Raw genomic sequence first — 23,320 nt, 5'->3', positions numbered from 1 at the left:
AGATGTGCAGGGTAGGTGGATTGGCCACGCTACATTGCCCCTTAATTGGAAAAAATTAATTGGGTACGCTAAATTTTTTAAAAAAAAAAAAACATTCTACCCCATGTTCTGGTCAATATTCATCCCTCCCCGTGTTTGCGTGGGTTTCGCCTCCACAACCCAAAAGATGTGCAGGCTAGGTGAATTAGGCCACACTAAATTGCCCCTTAATTTGAAAAAAATGAATTGGGTACTCTTTTTAAAAAAAATATTCATCCCTCACCAATGTCACAAAAAACTCAAATGATTGAGGTATTACCTAACTAGGAGTCTGCTGTGTCAGAAGGTAATAGCTTGTCAGAAATTACAATTTCTACAACAGTGACCACACTTCAAAACTACTTCACTCTTGGCAAAGTGCTTCGGAATGTCTTGAGCTTGAGAAATCTTCTATATAAAATGCAATTTATACTTTACTTTTCCCCCCGAGTTTCAAAGAGTTCTCCTGGTATCCTGGCCAACATTCTTCCCGCAACACCTCCCACTAACTGGGTATTCATCTCATTTGCTGTTTTGGGGACTTTACTGTGCCTCCATTGGCAGCCACATCACCTACAGTGACCGTGCTTCTAAATTAATTATCTATCGGAGGCGTGCAGGGCATCATGAGGGTATGAAAGATATGCTTGTACTCTCCCGGTCTTTAATGAACGCAAGCGTAGAAATAATCCAAGAAATAAAAAATAACGGAGCAATTAAATTCAATCTGGAGAACCATTGTGATCTTACAGCGCGAGTATATTCAGCTGTTCGGTTACCTCAGTCACTGTTCTGTGTCATTTTCAAATATTTCTTCAACAATCCGGACCTGACAGCTTATTGTTTAAGCAATCAATTAGCTTCAGATTGCTGCATTCATGTACCACACACAAATTTAAAAATTTGGTTCCCTTTTCATTAAATCCTGAATTAGCCTAAAGCAAGCACAAATAAAATATTTCCACGCACAGCCCTTGATAGAACACCTTCATAGTAAAACCAAATTGGACACAGTGCCATGTAAGTAGATACAGGGATGTGGCTGGATCAGTGCTGTGATGTTGTATGAACACCAATGCAGACAATGTCACGTAGAAGCTGCATATTGACGTCACAGTGTGTAGCATTATAAGGTGAAGCCTCCATGTTAGATATTCACTATTGCCGGTGATCCCTCCTGCAGTTCACCAGTGTCTGTGACTCTGCATCAGGAAGACTTCATGTATACCCTACGAGCCAGACACAGTCATGTAATCAACAGATGCAACTGTTAGGACCTGGGCTAGATCAAAGCCTGTACACAACGGTGTACGGTTGTTGCTGGTAATAAACTTCACGTCATTGTGTTCAAGCCAAACCCTTGGCATTCTCAATATCTTGCTCAGAAAACAGATGCATTCCTTGAGGTCTGCATCGAGAGATGAATAGACTTGGGGAGGGGATTCGAGAGCTTGGGGCACAGGCAGTTGGAGGCTCGACTGGCAATAGTACAGCAAGGGAAATTAGGCGGTGCGCAGGAGACCAGAATAGGAGAGCAGAGACCTCCGTGAGCAGGAGGGATGGAAGAGGTTGCGGAGATAGGGAGCATTATAAGGGCTGGAGAAGATGACAGAGATAGGGAGAGATCATGGAGGGATTTGAAAACAAAAGGTGAGAGAGAGAGAGAGAGAGAGAGATCATGGAGGGATTTGAAAACAAAGGTGAGAAAGAGAAAGAGCGAGAGAGAGATCCAGACAGAGAGAGACACAGAGACAGGCAGCATGAGGGTAAGCAATTCAGAATCGGTGCTGGGTTCGGGGTCAGGGGATTGAATGCAATAGCTTCCAACATGTTTCACAATTCCTACTTCTAAAGAAACATAACGCTAAAGAAACAGCTGTAAATAATGATGCACGATCAATAACTATTAAAACGAGGTTGTAGTACAACTGAAGGCTTTAATAAGCTAGAACTGTTCCCCAGCAGCTCAGGTACAGAATGAGGGCTGCTGGGATGGCATGGGATCTTATACCCCGCCTATCAGGACGGAGCCCTTAGGTTTAACCAATGGTACTTCAGCCTCTTGGGTACCGTAATACCTGATACTACCACAAATAACAAGTATGAGGAGGAAGTAATTCCTCAAACACTTGAGTTCCAGTTTGATTTCTTGGCCATGATTCGAACCAGTGTAGGTGATGTCTTAAACAGTGCCGATCGACTTCCAGCTAGCAATGTTTTTTATACCACTGTACCTCCTCTGACATTGCAGTGTCTGTGTCGGAGAATATGGTCTCTCTTTCTTACCATCAACTTCAATTTGCTGCTTCTCTTTCCATTTCTCTTCTCTTTCTGCCTTCCTCCTGGGCTCCATGTTTTGCTTTGCACTTTGTTGTCTTGTGGGTCTATATCTTTTTTTGGTGTGTGATGTAGAGGAAAAGAAGCACCCCAGGGACTGTTGGCTGGTCAGACAGTGAAGGCAAAACAGTCTGCCTCAGGCCTCGGCTGTCAATCGTCCATCACCCCTGTTGTGCTTCTTGCTCAATCCTGCTGCATCGGCGGCACCTTCCTGTCCCCCTCAGCCCCGACTCCCATCACTAACTCTATCCCTTTCTCTTTGGACAAACTGCTTAATCACCGCACTCCTCCCCTACCGCTCAACTCTCATAACCTTGCTCCCAATTACTCCACCAAAAAAAGCTGATGACAAGATGCCAAAGGCTCCCTCGCTCGCTTCCTTCGTAGGATTTCTTGATAGCATTTGTTGCCCATCCATAGTTGCCCTGGAGAAGGTGGTGGTGAGCCACCTCCTTGAACAACTCGTTCTCCCTCGCTGAGCCGGCACTTTGAATTGTTGCATTTTTACCGTTGGCCAAAATTAGGTGATGGAATCTTGTTGCTACTTTAAAAAACTGACGCATGGTGAACTTAGCCACGTGAGTTTAAGAACCAACTTAACCGCTCTGACACCGAGTTGATCGGCCACCCGGCATCGATCAGCCTCACCAAGGAGACCCCAGCCGGCCGCCATTCGGTGTTGGTCCCTGCAAACCGGGACCAGGTGGAATGTTACCTGGTGTTTTTTTCCTAAGCGATCAGAGACCTCCGGCTGGTCTGCCTCCGGGCAGGGTGGCACCCAGGTGTCGCGGCCAGTGCGACAGGCTGGGTTTGCCAAGGTCGCAAGCTGGCATTGTGCTCTTGCACCCAGGTCTCGCGAGGCGTAAAAGCCGTCAGGAATCAAGGGGTGGCCACTCCCGGGATCTACCAGCTGCGCCCCGATCAAATATTCCAGCGTACTGAGTGGGTTAGAAAATTGGCGAAACAAGAACCTGGAAGTGAGCAGGTTAATCGGATAATTTAAAAACAGAGAAGTCAATGGATACACAATCACGTTACCCACAAATAAATGCCACTGGCAAATTCATGGCCCATCCATTGTTTGTATGGAGTATGTGTTGTGGGCCAGGGTTTAGAGAACCCCAAAGTGTATCATGGAGTTCACCTGACCCACAACTTTTAATAGATTGTGGTATGGGGAGCACACGGCCCACTCTACAGGTGTGGTACAGCAGAAATGGAAAAGTATTTTTAAAGCAAAACAATGTTTATTCTATGAAATCAAGTTATCCTTTTTAAAACAGTGAATATCATCGCAACCAATAAATCAAATACACCCCCAAAGAATACAACACTAAATAACCTGTATGCTGTCCTTTTTAACATCCAAAAACTTAACAACAGGAACACATTAGGGTTACATTTAATACGGAGACCTTTTTACAATTCTGAGTTCGCCAAATGACCCATAGATAGTCTTTGGATGGCAGAGATCAACAGCAGTGCAGTTCACTGCAAGAACACAGACACACCCAAGCTCTTCTCAAACTGAAACTAAAAAGCAGAAGTGGAGCTCAGCTCCACCCACACTCTGACATCACTGCAGTAAACATGAGCAGCTCCATTTCCTTTTTTTAAAAAAATATGTTTATTCAAAGTTTTTCCAACAAAAATGTTCAACCAATTAAACCCCCCCCGTAACAGAAAAGAAAAAGAGAAAGGACGGAACAAAACATAAACATATCAATCCAACATAATACAGAACTTGTACAATGGGTTTCTCCCGCACATATTGACTCTCCCATATGTTTATGTTTTTCTTTTTTCAAGTGCTCCAAGGAAAACCCCCTTCCCCAGCAGCTCCATTTCTTAAAGGTACATTTCTTAAACACCCATTTCTTAAAGGGTACTCTCACATGACATATGTAACTATCTTTTAAACAAATTGTATAAAATCATACATGGCAAACCAGGAATTTGAACTGTTACTTGACTATTCTAGCACACACCTGGCTGCCTTCCCACATTCTAGGGGTACAGGTTCATAGCTCTTTGAAGGTGGAGTCGCAGGTGGACAGGGTGGTGAAGAAGGCATTCAGCATGCTCGGTTTTATTGGTCAGAATATTGAAAACAGGATTTGGGACGTCTTGTTGAAGTTGTACAAGACATTGGTGAGACCACACGTGGAATACTGTGTTCAGTTCTGGTCACCCTATTATAGGAAGGATATTGTTAAACTAGAAAGAGTGCAGAAGAGTTTACGAGGACGCTACCAGGACTTGATGGTCTGAGTTATAAGGAGAGGCTGGGACTTTTTTCCTTGGAGCGTGGGAGGCTTAGGGGTGACCTTATAGAGGTCTATAAAATAATGAGGGGCATAGATAAGGTAGATAGTCAACATTTTTTCCCAAAGGTAGAGGAGTCTAGAACTAGAGGGTATAGGTTTAAGGTGAGAGGGGAGAGATACAAAAGAAACCAGAGGGGAAATGTCTTCACACAGAGGGTGGTGAGCATCTGGAACGAGCTGTCAAAGGCAGTGGTAGAGGCGGGTACAATTGTTTCCTTTAAAAAACAGTTAGACAGTTACATGGGCAGGGTGGGTATAGAGGGATATGGGCCAAATGTGGGCAGGTGAGACTAGCTTAGTGATAGAAACTGGGCGGCATGGACCAGCTGGGCTGAAGGGCCTGTTTCCATCCTGTAAACATCTCCGACTCTATTCTCACCTCTGCAAACTCAGTCTCAAAACCTTGCTGCCTTGTCCTAACCTGCATTAAATGCCTTTCACTCATTGCCCCAGTATTCGCCCACCGGCACCCTGTGAAACAACATCTCGATTGTCAAATACCCTCATTTCCAAATCCCTCAGTCGGCCAGTCCCAACACCTCCTCCAGCCGCACAACCCTCTCAAATACCCTGCACTCCCCTCCAAATCCGGTCTCGGACATTCCCGATTTTAAGTCGTTCCATCACTGGTAGCTGAGCCTTGGGTTTCCCAGGTTGTAAAGCTCTGGAATACTCTCCCTAAACCTTCTTTCCATTCGAGGCACGCCGTTAAAAACTACCTGTTGGTCAGCTGCCCTGATTCTTCCTTCCTGGTGGTTTGGGGGCTATACAAATGCAGGTTTGTTGTTGATTCTCAACTTTGACTTGCACGTGAAGCTCGGGCGGAGAAGCAATCTCGCCCATGAAATTCAAGTTCTTCACTGCAGATGCGAGGCCTGATGTAAAGCAGAAGCTTTACTCGTTACTACAAAGAGATTGGAGGGCTTTAATAAGAGTGTCAACATCACAGTTGGGTAAACGGTGCAACTCTGTACAACAGTGCCAGTTAATATAAATGGGCTATTTGCCCAAAAGTGTATTAAGGAGGCGGTGAGGAGCGAATTAAACGCCTCACTGTGATTTAATACTGGCTCGTGTAAAAGCAAAATTCCAATTAAGCATTTTGCCTCGTAATTGTTTCCATGGCTGTGTTGTAGCTGCTTAATTGAAAGGTTTTAATTTATGGATCAATTTCCCCACAAGGGCTCTCTCAACCTGACTGCTTCACGTTGAATACACATTATACTTACTAACCTGAACACAGGAAAGAGAGATAGTAACATGCCACTGATTCAGCTCTTGTGACGCACTAGAAACCGGAGAATCAATCGTTACAAAATCCCCAACGTAAAGAGCTGGCCCTGAATTTGATGGCCGGGGTAAAACTGCTCCCCAACTGTACATGTCCATTGTATGAATCTACAGAGTATATCACAGTAACCTTCTCACACCCTACGATACATGGCTCATCTGCAATACAAAACCAGTCGGTTCCTAGATAACCTTGTTAGGAAAGAGTTAATGTTCGCTAGCACTCAAGTTGGAATTGGGGTTTTAATTGTAGAATAGACCGCACCAACTATAAAAGGGGGATGCAGGTGGCACTGAGGTGTGATCGGAGAAGTGATTGCTGACCCAACAAACGTGAATTCGAAGAAGTCAAGATCTGCTTTCCAGTTCGGAACTCAACAACCTTGCCTTTAGGACCTTATTGGGCAATTTCAAAAATACCTTTCCTCCAATCACAAAGGATTTCAGCATATCCACAGAACAAGAAAAGGCCATTCCACCCATCATTTCCATATCAGTGTTTATACTCCATACAATCACCTTCCAACTTCGTCATCCATAACCTTTTATTTCTATAAAAGCAAATTACTGCGGATGCGGGAAAATGAAACCAAAAGAGAAAATGCTGGAAAATCTCAGCAGGTCTGGCAGCATCTGTAGGGAGAGAAAAGAGCCAATGTTTCGAGTCCGGATGACTCTTTGTCAAAAGCTAAAAGACATAGAAAGTGGGAGATATTTATACTATAGGGTGGGGGAATGAACGATGAGTCGTAGACACAGAAACCAAGGGAAAAGAGTGCTAGTAGCCACAGAAACCATGGGAAAATAGTGCTAATAGCCACAGAAACTAAGGGAAAGAGTTCTAATCACAGTCCCCAGAGAGAACAAAAGGTGTAAAAGGCCAGACAGCAGAGAAACTAGGATCAGAGGGTAAACTGTGACAGATGTAGATGTGGGGGCAGAGGGGACATGGGTAGGAGAGAGGGGGAAGCAAAGGGGAGAAAAGGTAAGGAGAGGGGGATAAGATAGGGGGACATATAAAGGGGGACGTAAGACAAAATAGAAATAAATGGTAAAAGACAGTTAAAATGAAATGGAATGAAAGAGTCGAGGTGGGGTAGAGCTAATCATCTGAAGTTGTTAAATTCGATGTTGAGGCCGGGAGGCGTGCCCAACCAGAAGATGAGATGTTGTTCCTCCAGTTTGCATTAAGCTTCACTGGAACATTGCAGGAGGCCAAGGGCAGACATGTGGGCATCGGAGCAGGATCTGGTGTTAAAATGGCAAGCAACGGGACTATTTCTAGTCTGTTCATCTGTTTATCTGGCTTCCGCCTTAATTGCACCTCTGCACCTCACCCCAGCTGTTTACAGCGAGCTCCGTGTTCTGAAACCTCTCTGGGTAAGCAGTTTCTCCTGAACTCCTTGTTGGATTTATCAGTGATAACTTAAGTCGCCCATTCTCATCTCTTCCACAACTGGAAACATTTCTCCTTTCATTCAACCAGTTGAACCTTTCATAATCTTGAAGATATTGATCAATCTTCACTATTCTGGGGTAAATAACCCCATCATCCCTGTTCAATCATCACCGATAGGCGTGTTTATTTAAAAGGAAATAGAGGCCAGAATAAACAAGACGTAGCCTGTTCAGCCATGGAGCTCCACCAGCTGTGGTGTTTCTTTCAAATAAATAGATTTCTAAAGTGTTTTCCATGACCAAAGGACATCGCAATGCACTTTTAGAGCCAATCAAGTGTCATCACTATTGTGATATAGGTGGGCAATTAGTGCACAGCAAGCTTCCACGCACAGATCTTAATGACCAGCTATGTGTTTTTGCAATGCTGATGGATGGATAAATCTTTGCCAGGGAGAAATCCCCCCCCCCCCCCCCCCCCCCCCCACCCCAACCACCTTCTCCTCTTCTTCTAAACAGTGCCATGGAATAGTTTACATGCACGAAAGGGACACACGGGGTTGCAGTTTGAACATCGACAAAAAACTGTCACCTCTGGCAGTGCAGCACTTCCTCTGAGCGGCAGATCAACTGCTAGGATTCCTTGAGCGGAGCTCCATACCCATGACTTGGTTAACGCACCAGGTGAAAGTGCGACCAGCTAAGCGGAGGGCAAGGAGTGAGATATACCCAAACTGAAGTTTCAGTGAATTTCAATAGTGCTGCGCCAAATCTGTCTGCTACTTTTGAGGATAAATATTTTTCGCTTGGGGTAATGATGTGGGTGAGGAAGATACATTTCGCAAGACCCTTTGGATGGAAAAGTTTTTTTTTAAAAAAATGATGGAGTGTGATTAGCGCCAGAGGTGTTGCATAATAAGATTGATACAAAACCAAAACGGAAAGTATCCAGAAAGATAAAACTGCAGTTTAGTCAATGAGAAGAAAACAGTGGCATTTCGCCCCAGCTCACCTTTGTTGTGGAGATTCTTTTCACCATCGATAGAATAAAACTGAATTGTCAGACAATGCGGGCACTGCAATGAGATTTTTGGAGAAGTATTGACGGGACTCCGGAGACATCAAGGTGAAGGGCGGGATGCTTGAAGGAGGGAAGAAACCCGTGCACACAGATCACTTGCTGTGGAGTGGGACTTGTACTCAGCAGGGGTGATCTTCTATGGAACTCAAGTGTATGAGGCGAAACATTCATCAAAGGCAGCAAAACCGATACAGACGGCTATAAAAATGAAATCCCATTATAGTCTTGAGCAATGCTTATTTTAATTAACTGCTAAAATGCTGAGTTTTAGAATAGAATAGACTAGTTGTTCACAGCTTTGACCGTCTTTAATGCTGTTTAATTAATTGAATTTCAAGGCATGATTTTGTCAAATTTCTCAATAATAAATTTCCATTATACATCATGGAAAATGGAACTGTTGTTCTGCTAATCTTACTTACTCCCCTTCACAATGGAAATTCTGCGGCACCACTACTGGCAGGAGGATGTAACTACAACGTGACAGGTTTACATAGGGAGTTACTAAATAAATTTAGAGTCCCCAATTCATTTTTTCCACTTAAGGGGAAATTTAGCGTGGCCAATCCACCTAGCCTGCACATCTTTGGGTTGTGGGGGCGAAACCCACGCAGACACTGGGAGAACGTGCAAACTCCGCACGGAGAGTGACCCAGAGCCGGGGTCGAACCTGGGACCTCACCGCCATGAGGCAGCAGTGCTAACCACTGCACCACCGTGCTGCCCTGGACGTTACTATTGTAACTTGGGAATAAAGGTATTTATGATGGAAATCTAACAATAAAGACACAACCAATTGTCTTTGCATGTCCTGCTCCAATTATCCCTCCGCCTCCGACCTCACTTTATTTGAAAGCTATAGCTGCGATTGACCCCCAATGTACCACACATTGGGGAACTGGCCAATCGCAGAAGTATTTTGAGTCGAGGAGTTCTGGAACCTCATGATGTCAATTTCACCAACAAACACATCGATTTTCACAAACTAAGTCGAATACAACCCACGATATTCTTATCAATTTCCTCAAACATTCCCCATCATTGCTGGAAGCCTGTTCAATTACAAAACCACCTCCATCTTGACGCATGGACCTTTATTGCTAAGAGCTTTGGCCTGTTCGGGAAGTCAGTCCTGCGCCCCCCAGACATCAAGTAAACATTGACCCTAGGATAAATGATAACGGGGAGAGTACGCTACCACATCACAGTCCTTACTTCTTCTAAAACTCTAATTATCACCCTCAATGCTTATCTAAGAGATTGTGAAGTTCGCTAGTACTCTCCCCATTCACATTCCAAGACCCAGGTCCGTAATTCCCTGCCTCAGAGTTTCTCCATTCTGAGACATTGCGATCCAATTAATTCTCATCCAGTTCAACCTCTGCGTTTATATAACCAAAAATATTCTCATCTTATAGACGTCCTTACAATTCCTTAAGGAGTCTTTGGAGTGTATCGCACCATATATAGATCACTTGTAGACACTGACTTTAAAACATGTCTTGTAATATGGATTACAGATTTCCTGAACAATTTGACTACACTTGAAATGTTCTCATTATGATTAGCAAAATTTAATTACACAAGGATCCTATTAACGTTGAATCTTTGAAATGATTCTGTGCGAGTTTTAATGCACAAATGCTTCCCATGATCCAAGATAACTTTTTAACCCGCGTAAAGCCCCTGGATGTAGTTATTGAAATTCGAGGTTTGTACTTACAGATTCTGGCTCAATTTCTGCTCGAGAATAAGGGAAGTTTGTCAAGCTGAAAGAGTCCTGCTGTCTATCAGGCTACAACAGAAAACCTCTTCAGCTACCTGTACACTGCAAAGCAATCTGACGCAGATCACCAGGAGATAAAAACTAAATGGTATTTAAAATTGATCACCAACCTGAGTTTAGAATTTCACACATCTTACACTGTTCCCTTTGTTATCATCTATCCAGCAGTAGAGGCTAGATATTATCTTCATTTTACCTGGACCAGATTTTAAAGAGATTTAAAGGCCAGGAACATGCAAACCAAAATATTCACATAGGGATATTTGGCAATGTGGTGATGTGCATGTGCATAGCTGGTTGTAGGACTAGAAAGTGGCGATAGAGATCCATCATGTGACTGCAGAGATCCGGTAGTTGGTAGTAAGTCGTACTAGAGGACAGCCGCACTAGAAGTAGCCCCAGGTGAATTCACTGAATTAATTTAGTCATTGCTAATTGTATCATAGTCCATTTCCAAGCAGTTAGCTTTCCAAGTGTTCATTCTGTTCGTAAATTATCTTACTAGTCGAACAACTAGATGTTGTGGGTGTATCTTTACCCCTGCCACAACACAGGACATAATAGGCAACTGACCCAATTTGGTCAAATCCAGATTTTGCATTCAGTTAGAAAAAAAGGTTTAATCACACGGACTGCAGAACAGAAGATAATGGATGCAAAATCAATTAAGCTGTTCAAAAAAGAGATTTTGACAAGGGAAACAGCGACAATTTGCATTTATACATTGCCTTTAACATTGTTAAACACCCCAAGGATCTCTAAATTAGCATCAAGGCAAAGCTTGACACGGATCCATAAAAAGATATATAAGGCAGGTGACCCAAGGCTTCTTCTGAGCTACATGTTAAGAGGGGAAGTGGGAGGTCAAGTGGAGGAGAGGGTTAGGTTGGGAATTCCAGAGTTTGGGGTGAAAGACAGCTGAAATCTGACCAATAGTGAGACAGAAGGGTATTAAAAGGAATTGGATGAAAAAAGGAAGATGCTACGGTGGGGAAAATGGCAATAGACTTGCTGGGTCAAATGGCCAATTACTCTTTAATTACTCCTCGAAGAACTCATTTGAAAATACCGTTTTTTTTCCAAATTTATTCATCGACGGGATGTGGGTGTCACTGATTAGGCCACCATTTATTGCCCATCCCTAATTGCCCTCGAAAAGGTGGCGGTGAGCTGCTTTCTCGAACCCCTGCAGTCCATGAGGTGTAGGTACACCCACAGTGCTGTTAGAGAGGGAGTTCCAGGATTTTGACCCAACACCAGTGAAGGACCAGTGATATGTTTCCAAGTCAGGATGGTGTGTGACTGAGAGGGGAACCTCCAGGTGGTGATGTTCCCATGTATCTGCTGTCCTCGTCATTCCAGGTGGTACGAGATCACAGGGATGGAAAGGGCAGTCGAAGAAGCGAGAATTCAGGCAAAGGGTTCAACTCGTAGGCACACACTCTCTCAAAATAACTTCCTGAAGAGACGGTCAATATACCCCAGCAATGTCCTTTTCTGTGGAATTACTGGAGCAGAAAACAATTGAACTTTCAACAGGGAATTATATTACGGATCCAAGTTCCTTGGCGAATGCTAATATCAAGTCACACACTTATGAACTGAAGTTGAAATATGACGGTTAAACATGTTCCACGTTGAGTTATTAAAATACAGACAAGTAAAATTAGTTGTTCCAAATTCAAATTTGCTCAGCATGTGTGAACTTAATTAAAAATTTCCACTGTATGTACTCGTTTGACATGTGGTAATGAATGAGCTTCATCAGTAAACCTAACCGCTGTTCCTTCATATAATAGAGGCAACTTTGATGTTTGCATCAGCAACTGACTTGTTACACAAATGAGCACGATTTATTTTATCAGAGAAAATATGCTCACCTTGCTACCCAATGTTTTTGACTGGTATTAACACAGGAACAGCAATTCATAGTATTTATATAGCACCTATAGTGAAGTAAACTACCCGAAGGAAATTTCTTAATAAACAAAATTTAACACTGCACCACATAGGGAAATATTATGACTAAAAACTTGATCAAAGAAGGAGGTCAAAGTTAAATGAAGGGACTGCGATAGACAGCAGGCGAGGTCTCGGGACAGGGTTTCAGAGCAAATGGAGCCTGGTAACTGAAGCCACCAATGTTGGAGACCGCAATCAAAGAAAAAACAAAAAGGATTTTCTCAGTCACACTATTTTTCCAATAGCAAATGCTTGTAGATCGGCATTGTCAGAAGCCTAGAAGAATGTTACCCATCTCCCCTTGTGGCCAGGGTAGAGAGTGCAGCAACAAACGGCAGAATAGAATGGGGTAGCCCAAAATGTCACAGCCTAATTGTCCGAGGTGTCCATCGCTCCCTACACATCACCATTCATTTATACACACATTCCCTCGTCCCAGTTGATCCATTTTGATGTGGGCGGTGCACTTTTTCTTTAGACTCGCAAAATTATTATTTTGCAGGGTGTGGGCATCGCTTGCCCACCTAGCTGCCCAGGTGGTGAGGATGTCCTGCTTCTTTGAAACCCTGCAGCCCGTTATGACAAATGTTCTCCCGGTGCAAAGTGCTCCCAAATTCCTGACCCAATGATGAGGCGGGTTGGTAGATAGCTCCTCGACCTTTCCCCAACGTGTTCACCTTACTCCAATCATCAAACTGAGTTTTGCTGCACAAACCTGCTAGGGCATGGGAATTCTATACATCTCCCCCCTCCTCTGTCAAAATCCTCTCTCGCGATGACATTGCTGCTTTATTGCAAAGAATGAAGGCTGAAGGTCAGCTGGATATATATTTCAGTCCTTAACTAAATGTGCTACAATGACTGCAGGGCACCGTGTCAGACAGAACACATTCAGCAAATTGGAAAGTCATAAAACTCTATTACCAAGAATCAAATATCAGTCAGAGGATAGTGATTAGCATAAGATGAATACATGCAAATTTAATGAGGTTTGTCACATCTAACTTCATGAATTAGTTTCAGCTGTGTCAACACTCAATGGTCCTTTAAAATGACAAAAGAATCATTATGTTTTCGCAAGAAAATTTGATGGAATTAGTAGTCATTTTCATAATAAATTTATGAATATGCGCCCTTATTTTGTTTTATAAATCAAACTATAAAATAATTTGTGGATCATCAATAATTTACCTCCATGTACCATCCAAGCTGATGCAGAATTATTTTTGCTTAATTGCTTCGATCCCAAATTCATCAGTGCCAGTTTGTCACATTGTAAAAAAAAACAGGTCATGGGCGATTATGGGCAGCAAGGTGGCACACAGTGGTTAGCACTGCTGCTTCAATACTCCAGGGACCTGGGTTCAATTCCGGCCTTGGGTCACTGGCTGTGTGCAGAGTTTGCACTTTCTCCCCGCGTCTGCATGGGTTTCTTCCGGGTGCTCCAGTTTCCTCCCACGGTCCAAAGATGTACAGGTGAGGTGGGTTGGCCATGATAAATTGCCCCTTGGGTGTCCAAGATGTTTGGACGGGCTTACTGGACGGAGGGGTGTAGGCCTGGGTGCGGTGCTCTTTCAGATGGTCGGTGATGACACGATGGGCCGAATGGCCTCCTTCTGCACTGCCGGGACTCTGTGCCAACATTCACATCTTCCACATGTGTGTGTTCAAATACCATGACTTACTCGGGAATCGAACCTGGGACCCTGGATCTGTGAAGCTACTGTGATAACCACTGTGCTACCGTGCTACCTGTCAGGAGGTGAGTTACTCAGCACAGGACTCCAAGCATCAGACCTGCGCTCATCGCCACTGGCTAGTCCAGTCCAGTTCCTGGTCAATGGTAATCTCCAGGATGTTCTTGGTGGAGGAGTCAGTGATGGTAGTGCCATTCAATGTCAAACGGACGATGGTTAGTTTCTCTCTTATTAGAGATGGCCATTGCCTGGCTCTTGTGTGGCACGAATATTACTTGCCACTTGTCAGCCCAAGCCTGGATTTTACTGCATTTGTACATAGGCTGCTTCAGTGTGAGGAATTGCGAATGGTGAATATCATGCAATCACTAACTGAGCCAAATGATTGCAAAAGGCAAACATTCTTGATTGTATTACAGGGGAAATGTTTGAAGCTAAATAATGGAATTTTTCTCCTGCTTAAATTGTATTCCAAATTTCTCAACAGGACTCCTTTGTTAAAAAGCCTGGTTTCTAATAATAATCTTGATGAAACTCTAGTAGCTTAGAAAATCTATCGGTGTTTCCTGGGAAGATAAACTCTGGCTTGTATTGTAATTTGGTTATTCTATACTCTTTCTGAGCCATATTGGGAACATACAACTGTCTATATTAATCAATTCCAAACTGCTCACCAAACTTGTAACAGTAAATCATAAATCCCACTAGGGGAAGCCAGGAAGCATCGGATCAAAAAACACTATCCCCTCAGTCAGCCACTCTCTCCACTATATCCAATTCTCCCTCTTTTCAAAACAAAACTATCCCATGGGATTCGGGTGTCATTGGCTGGCGAAGTATTTTTTTGCCTCTCCCTAATTGCCCTTGAACAGAGTGGCTCGCTGGGCCATTGCTGGGGTTAGTCAAGATTCAACCACATTGCTGAGAGTCTGGAGTCACATGAAGGCCAGACCAGGCAATGGCGGCAGATTTCCTTCCCTAAAAAAGGACATGAGTGAACCAGATGGGGTTTTACAACAATCTACAATAGTTGCTATGGTCATCAATATTAGCATTATAGCCCAGATTTTATTAATTGAATTTAAATTCCACCAAATCGGTGGTGGGATTTGAACCCTTGTCCCTAGTGTCAGGTGGATGTACCTTTAAGCAATGGGTGTTTATCAAATAGCTGCAGTGATGTCAGTGTGTGGGTGGAGCTGGGCTGTCTGTCTTTCACTTTTGTTTTGAGCTGGCAGCTGCAGTGTGTTTATGGTTTCGTTTTCAGAGTTGGAGAGTTTCATTCAAAGCAAGCAGCTGTGTAATGATCTCTCTCTCTACAAGCTAAAGAATGTCTTCAGCTCATTGATGATTTCAAAGTAATACCTGTTTCTGTACAGAATTTAAACCTGCTGTCTTTATTTAAAAAGGGTTTAACTTATGGATGTTGTTAGGGAAGTTATTAAGGGTTATCTATAGAGTATTGTATCTGTGGGGTTGGTAGTTGATAAACTGTTTACTGTGGGTTGATAAAATGTTAACTGGATTCATAGAATAAACATTGTTTTTGTTTAAAAATACTCTTAGCTCTCTGTTGCACCACACCTGTAAAGTGGGCCCTTGTGCTCCCCATACCAAAATCTATTAAAAGTTGTGGGTCAGGTCAACTCCATGATATACTTTGGGGTTCTCTAAACCCTGGCCCATTATCCTAGAGCATTAGCCTGGGCTTCATGATTATTATTCCTGTGCTATTACCACCATCCCTCGCGTGGCTCCCCAAATAGTACATATCACATATACGTCATCCTCAGCAGGGATTGGTTAAATCTAAACTCTCTGCCTGTCTTAGTTCTTCTGATTCGTGATCAGCAAACCTGCCAACAAATTATAAACTCCACTAAACAGGATGAGAGCACAACGTTACCATTCTCTACGCTTAGATATAACACGATTGTTTGAAACCAGCAATCTAATCACAGGGTTCAGATGTCAGGTAAGCTGCTCGAGGTTTTGTTCCAGCTGTTTAGGATGTCATCCCACGCGAGTGATTGGATTGCCACCTTTAATCATTTCAGGGCATCTGTCATTGACTCCATAACCCCAAGAGCGAACAGCCGCCGAGTCTTCACTGGCTTGTATGCAATGCATTCAATTCTCTGCGCAAGTATATTCTTACAGAATAGTAAACTATTCATTCAAATTAACTTTTTATATACCTGCTAAATTTGAGCACATTTGTAGTGAACGATTTTACGGTTTCAGTGTTTGTTTTCAGCAGATAAGTTGTTACTTTGCACTTAATAATTTACAATCCCATGGGATTTTACTAACATTGCCACCGTAATTTCCAAACTCAAATCTAATCTCATCAATACACCCTTGCTGAAAACCTGTGCCTTCTGGACACAATTCAGGAAATTGATTTTGGGGCACTTAAAAACAACAGTTAGCAACAATCGCTCAATAAACACTCATTCCCCCCACTTGCCTGGATAATTGCAGCTCCAACAACACTCAAGAAGCTCGGTACCATTCAAGGCAATGCAGCCCGCTTGATTGGCACCCCTCATCCATTACCTTAAACATTCACTCCCTCCATCAGCGATGCATAGTCTCAGCAGTGTGCACCATTTACGACATGCACTACACTACAGCAACTGGTCAAGCCTGCGCACACAGCACCTTTGAAACCTACAACATCTACCATCTAGAAGGACAAGGGTAGCAGACACATGGGAACAGTTTCCCCTCCAGACCACGCATCCATCTTGACGTTGAAATATATCACTGCTTCTTCACTGTAGCCGAGTCAACTCTCTCCCTAACCTACCGACCTATCGCACGTGGACTGCAGCGATTCAAGGCAGCAGCTCACCACCACCTTCTCAAGGGCAATTAGGGATAGGCAATAGTCAATTGCACTCATATCCATGACAGAATAAAGCCTAAAGAATTGCTGATAGGAATGCAGGCTTGACAGCATTCCCAACCTTGGCAACAGCAAAGAACATTTTAAAAAATATATCCAAAAGGGACTTCAGAAATTGCCTCCACCTGCTTCTGCCCAGGTCGTGAGGGAGTACAGCATTGTGGGGGCAGGGAAACTTTATCAGCAACCTGTATCAGATATAGCTCCGCACCTACAAAAACCAATGTAAAAATGCCCACAAAAAGCATCATTTTCTTTAAAGCTTAGTCAAAATAAATGAAAGTTTATTATTTTAAGTCTAGATTAAAACATTTCAAACTCTAGAAGTAAACATTCACAACCATTTGCTTTGACATGATCTGAGCGTTAGTCTACAACAACGTACATTTATAAAGCACCTTCAGCGACATAATGTATTCCCGGCAGAGTTCTCACATAGCTTAACACTGATGCAGAGGTGTATTTGGAGAGATGGCCAAACATCCAATGAAAAAAAAGGTGCATTTTAAGAAGCCCCCTAAAGAAGGAGAGAGCGCTGTAGTGTCAGAGACCTTCATTATCATAGTCAGATTTCATTATCATAGAATTTACAGTGCAGAAGGAGGCCATTCAGCCCATCGAGTCTGCACCGGCTCTTGGAAAGAGCACCCCACCCAAGGTCAACACCGCCACCCTATCCCCATAACTCATTAACCCCACCCAACACTAAGGGCAATTTTGGACACTAAGGGCAATTTATCATGGCCAATCCACCTAACCCGCACATCTTTGGACTGTGGGAGGAAACCGGAGCACCCGGAGGAAACCCACGCACACACGGGGAGGATGTGCAGACTCCGCACAGACAGTGACCCAAGCCAGAATCGAACCTGGGACCCTGGAACTGTGAAGCAATTGTGCTATCCACAAGGCTACCGTGCTGCCCCACCTACAAAAACCAATTCCTTCAGGGAGGGAATTCCAGAGTTTGGAACCCTGCAGGCTGAAGGAACAGCCGACAACGGTGGAACAATTTATTTTAATAAATAAATCGCAGCGATCTCGGGGGCTCTCCGACATAGGGAGAAGCAAAGCCAGGGAGAGGATTTCAGCACAAAGACGAGCATTCTAAAATCAAAAATATCCGGGCAAGTAGCAGCAAGCTTTTGTGTGTAAAATGAACCGGAGATCTTTATTTGACACTCTCAGGACCCTGTGAAAACACGGATAACTCTTCTGGGATCCTGCAAAAAACTGTCAGAATTCCAGTGACCTTCAATCTGAATCCCCCAAAAGGTTGTGCAACAAAACTTATACACTGCAAGAGCGAGCATATTGTCACATCTCTCAAACGCCCCCAACAGTTGTGGCAAAATTCAAGTAGTCACAGATATTATTTGGCTAAATGTGGCTTCTATTTTTCCACTCTGTAAACTCCAAAAGCTGCCTCAACATGAACAGTCATTAATCTGTTTTTGATGATATTAGTGGAACTCCTGTAAATAGTGTCATGATATGTAGACACACATGATATACAGGCAGGCACAGACAAGCAGCTAATGGACACAGAGAACAGGGCATGACCAATAAGCAGGCAGGACACTCAGCGGTGGGATCTGACTATAAAAGGCACGAGGCACTCACGCTCCTGACCCCAGCAGCAATGTGGTATGGGAAAATCAAAAGTGGAAAATAGGTGAAAATCTAGATGGTGTCACTGTGCATTCGTCTAATCTCAGATTAAAAATTACATCCTTTTTTTTTCAATGAAAAGACATTAGTAAGGCCACACTTGGAATACTGTGTACAGTTCTGGTCACCCGATTATAGAAAGGATATTATTAAACTAGAAAGAGTGCAGAAAAGATTTACGAGGATGCTATTGGGTCTTGATGGTTTGAGTTATAAGGAGAGGCTGGGACTTTTTTCCCTGGAGCGTAGGAGGCTTAGGGGTGATCTTATAGAGGTCTGTAAAATATTGAAGAGCATAGATAAGGTAGATAGTCAACATCTTTTCCCAAAGGTAGATGGGTCTAAAACTAGAGGGTATAGGTTTCAGGTGAGAGGGGAGAGATACAAAATAGTCCAGAGGGGCAATTTTTAACACGGAGGGTGGTGAGTGTCTGGAACGAGCTGCCAGAGGCAGTAATAGAGGCGGGTACAATTTTGTCTTTTAAAAAGCATTTGGACATTATATGGGGAAGTTGGGTATCGAGGGATATGGGTCAAAGAACAAACAAAGAACAAAGAAATGTACAGCACAGGAACAGGCCCTTCGGCCCTCCAAGCCCGTGCCGACCATACTGCCCGACTAAACTACAATCTTCTACACTTCCTGTGTCCGTATCCTTCTATTCCCATCCTATTCATATATTTGTCAAGATGCCCCTTAAATGTCCCTATCGTCCCTGCTTCCACTACCTCCTCCGGTAGTGAGTTCCAGGCACCCACTACCCTCTGCGTAAAAAACTTGCCTTGTACATCTACTCTAAACCTTGCCCCTCTCACCTTAAACCTATGCCCCCTAGTAATTGACCCCTCTACCCTGGGGAAAAGCCTCTGACTATCCACTCTGTCTATGCCCCTCATAATTTTGTATACCTCTATCAGGTCGCCCCTCAACCTCCTTCGTTCCAGTGAGAACAAACCGAGTTTATTCAATCGCTCCTCATAGCTAATGCCCTCCATACCAGGCAACATTCTGGTAAATCTCTTCTGCACCCTCTCTAAAGCCTCCACATCCTTCTGGTAGTGTGGCGACCAGAATTGAACACTATACTCCAAGTGTGGCAAGTGGGACTAGCTTTGTGGTAAAAACTGGGCGGCATGGACAAGTTGGGCCGAAGGGCCTTTTTTCATGCTGTAAACAGATATGACTTCCGCCTCTTTCCACTGATGAACATCTAGAGAGTCAGTCCAGGGTGTTGTTACAATCTCACACCTCTACCACATGGCTAAGAGCTAGTCTGGTTCAGTCAGACAGAGTAACCACACTTAAGTTAGCAGAGAGTCGAACTTACAGAGAACTGCGCTAACTGTGCTAAACCTGATTGAACTAACTTCAAGGTCTGGAGTATCTTTCTGATATAAGCTGCATCCAATTGTAGCCAGTGTTATACCAGTGTACCTAACACAACATGATACTAGGAGACTACTAATTTAAGGTGCCTTACCTCAGTCCGTTCCGTGATGACCACGACAAATATCATCAGGTCTTTAGAACATCTCTCTAAGGTACAGCATCTCCAGCACTGCAGCACCCCCTCAGCGCTGCCCTAGACCACCTGCGTAGGTTCCGACCAGCACTGCGTCAAGTGACCAGTGGGTGAGTTAATACGGAATTAAAATGAATCAAAGCAGCAACACTGTGCATCCTGCCTCTGATAGAGGCAATGATCCAATGACTGCACCGACTCCCGGCAAATCACCCAAGACAGGACAATGATTGGTTATAACACCAGGTTCCTTTTCAATCTCGTCACCTACCTCAGGAATTCGGACACTGTAAGGCTGATTGTGGAACACGGGTGGGTTGTCATTTACATCACCAACTTGAATATTGACAATGCCTTTAATCACCTGTAAACGAAGAGTCAAAAAAAATGTTGAGAAATTGTGCAACATGCCATTGAATTATGAATGAATCAAATGAGCGCTGGACATTGATGGATTCCTCTAGCTTACTGAAAAGTAGTGTTGCATTTTGGCAAGAGCCTAATAGCTCTTGCATTCATTAAGTTGTCATTTGAGATTTGTACGTTACCCAATGCCCACCAAAAATAGAAGAGCATTGTGCAGTGAACTTATCAATATGCATTATGCGAAGTGTGAAGCCGCTTGATTAATTCATGTAGATCACTCACTGTGAAGCTAACTATGATCTTGTATATCTAATCAGTACCAAGTTACCACAATCAGATACATCATATATTTCGGGAACACTGATGAAATGCAAGTTTCATTTCGCATTTCACTGAAATATTTAAACTTACACTAAGCAGAACCGTGCCCAAGGTGGCTTCAATTTGCTTTTTGTTCAAAATATTCCAGAAGGAAAATAACCTGCTGCAATATTTAGACCACATCAATATTCTAAAACTCCGTGCCAGCTATATTCACCACCGTGGCCAGTTTGCTTCACTTTAAACCCGCAATTCCAAATACCATTACCTATTAACAGATTAACAGTAGCACAAGCATACCTATTGACCACAATTCCACAAAACAAAAGCAACCACGTTTGCTCAAGCAGTTAGATTCTGCTGGAAGTGGCTCTATTTGAACACTGGGCGAGGAGGATTATTGTTAAGCTGATAATAGACAACCATCGTGCAAGTCTTGCATCGAGTGTACGTTAATAATCCAGGCATGGATGGATGGCAGCCTCCTCCTGTGTTACGTCACTGTATGATTCAGAGTGACAACAAGGAGAAATCACAAAGAAGGTTCCCTCTCAGACCTGGGGCGTCATTCTCCGACCCCCCACCGGGTTGGAGAATCGCCTGGGGCTGCCGTGAATCCCGTCCCCGCCGGTTGCCGAAGTCTCCGGCACCGGATATTCAGCGGGGGCGGGAATCGGGCCGGTTGGCGGGCCCCCCTGCTCGATTCTCCGGCCCGGATGGGCCAAAGTCCCGCCGATAAATTGCCTGTCCCGCCGGCGTGCATTAAACCACCTACCTTACCGGCGGGACAAGGCGGCGTGGGCGGGCTCCGGGGTCCTGGGGGGGGGGGGGGGGGGGGTGGGTGGGGCACGGGGCGATCTGGCCCTGGGGGGTGCCCCCACGGTGGCCTGGCCCGCGATCGGGGCCCACCGATCCGCGGGCGGGCCTGTGCCGTGGGGGCACTCTTTCCCTTCCGCCACGGTCTCCACCATGGCGGAGGCGGAAGAGACTCACTCCACTGCGCATGCGTGGGAAACGGTCAGCGGCCGCTGACGCTCCCGCGCATGCGCCGCCCGGGGATGTCATTTCCGCGCCAGCTGGCGGGGCAACAAAGGCCTTTCCCGCCAGCTGGCGGGGCGGAAATTCCTCCGGCGTCGGCCTAGCCCCTCAATGTTGGGGCTCGGCCCCCAAAGATGCGGAGCATTCCGCACCTTTGGGGCGGCGCGATGCCCATCTGATTGGCGCCGTTTTGGGTGCCAGTCGGCGGTCATCGCACCGTTTCGGGAGAATTTCGCCCCTGTTCACATACTGATCCCAAGAGCAGATCAAGACCGGCGTGTAATTTTTATTTTAATTGAGAGGAGCAGCACTGTGTTCCAAAGAAGGGTCTATGAATCTAGACGCATCTCTCTGCTAGGTTTTTTTAACATTCGCTCTGCTTGTCGTCTCGGATTCACAATCCCATCTTCCAATGGAATGTTGCATCATTCGGCACAGGTCTGCATCAGAAGTTTATAATTGTTGGACTTGGCGTGTTCAACAATTAGCACAAACAAGCCAACGCAATGGTGGCATCCCCAGCAAAGAACTATTGAGGTCAGAAGCTTAGAATTCAGAGACGAATAACTCACCTCCCTACTCCTCAAAGCCTGTCCACCATCCACAAGACACCAGTCAGGAGTGTGGTGGAATACTCTCCAATTTCCTAGTGGAGTGCAGCTCCAACAACACTCTAGAAGTTCAACAAGATCCAGGACAAAATAGACTACTTGAATACAGCCCATCCACCTCCTTAAACACTCACCACTTCCACGACTGTTGCAGGGGTGTGTTCCATCTAGATTCACTCCAGAAACTCTCCTTTGACAAAACTTTGACCTCTGCCACCTACAAGGACCAAGGGCAGCAGATGCATGGGTACATCACCTCCTCTAGTTGCCCTCGCAAGTCATAAAAACATAAGAACTAGGAGCAGGAGTCGGCCATCTGGCCTCTCGAGCTCGCTCCGCCATTCAATGAGATCATGGCTGATCTTTTTGTGGACTCAGCTCCACTTACCCTCCCGCTCACCATAACCCTTAATTCCTTTACTCTTCAAAAATCTATCTATCTTTGCCTTTAAAAAAGTCAACGAGGTCGCCTCAACTGCTTCACTGGGCAGGGAATTCCATAGATTCACAACCCTTTGGATGAAGAATTTCCTCTTCAACTCAGTCCTAAATCCGTTCCCCCTTATTTTGAGGCTATGCCCCCTCGTTCTAGTTTCACCCGCCAATGGAAACAACCTCCCTGCTTCTATCCTATCTATTCCCTTCATAATTTTATATGTTTCTAAAAGATCCCTTCTCATTCTTATAAATTCCAATGAGTATAGTCCCAGTCTATTTAGTCTCTCCTCATAAGCCAATCCTCTCAACTCCTGAATCAACCTAGTGAATCTCCTCTGCACCCCCTCCAGTGCCAGTACATCCTTTATAAAGTAAAGAGACCAAAACTGTACACAGTAATCCAGCTGTGGCCTCACCAGCACCCTATACAGCTGCAACATAACCTCCCTGTTTTTAAATTTCATCCCTCCAGCAATGAAGGACAAAATTCCTTTAATTACCTGCTGCACGTGCAAACCAACTTTTTGAGATTCTTGCACAAGGAC

At 44.4% G+C, this 23,320-nt stretch overlaps 1 protein-coding gene across 8 annotated transcripts in view; it reads right to left on the bottom strand.

Annotated features, from left to right (window-relative positions):
• Positions 1-23,320, bottom strand: part of cdh23 (cadherin-related 23) — an 815,609-nt gene that overhangs the window by 600,502 nt on the left and 191,787 nt on the right. For 7 of the 8 annotated variants that reach the window (XM_072491426.1, XM_072491427.1, XM_072491428.1 and 4 more), the window contains exon 6: positions 20,273-20,365. In XM_072491426.1, the coding sequence (XP_072347527.1) occupies positions 20,273-20,365 (93 nt within the window). Of the gene's footprint in view, positions 1-19,959; positions 20,019-20,272; positions 20,366-23,320 lie in introns of those variants that run through there. The other variant, XM_072491430.1, reaches the window with a different exon arrangement.

Source organism: Scyliorhinus torazame, chromosome 28, assembly GCF_047496885.1.
Source record: "Scyliorhinus torazame isolate Kashiwa2021f chromosome 28, sScyTor2.1, whole genome shotgun sequence".
Taxonomy (NCBI): domain Eukaryota; kingdom Metazoa; phylum Chordata; class Chondrichthyes; order Carcharhiniformes; family Scyliorhinidae; genus Scyliorhinus; species Scyliorhinus torazame.
This window is presented reverse-complemented; position numbering and strand designations above follow the sequence as displayed.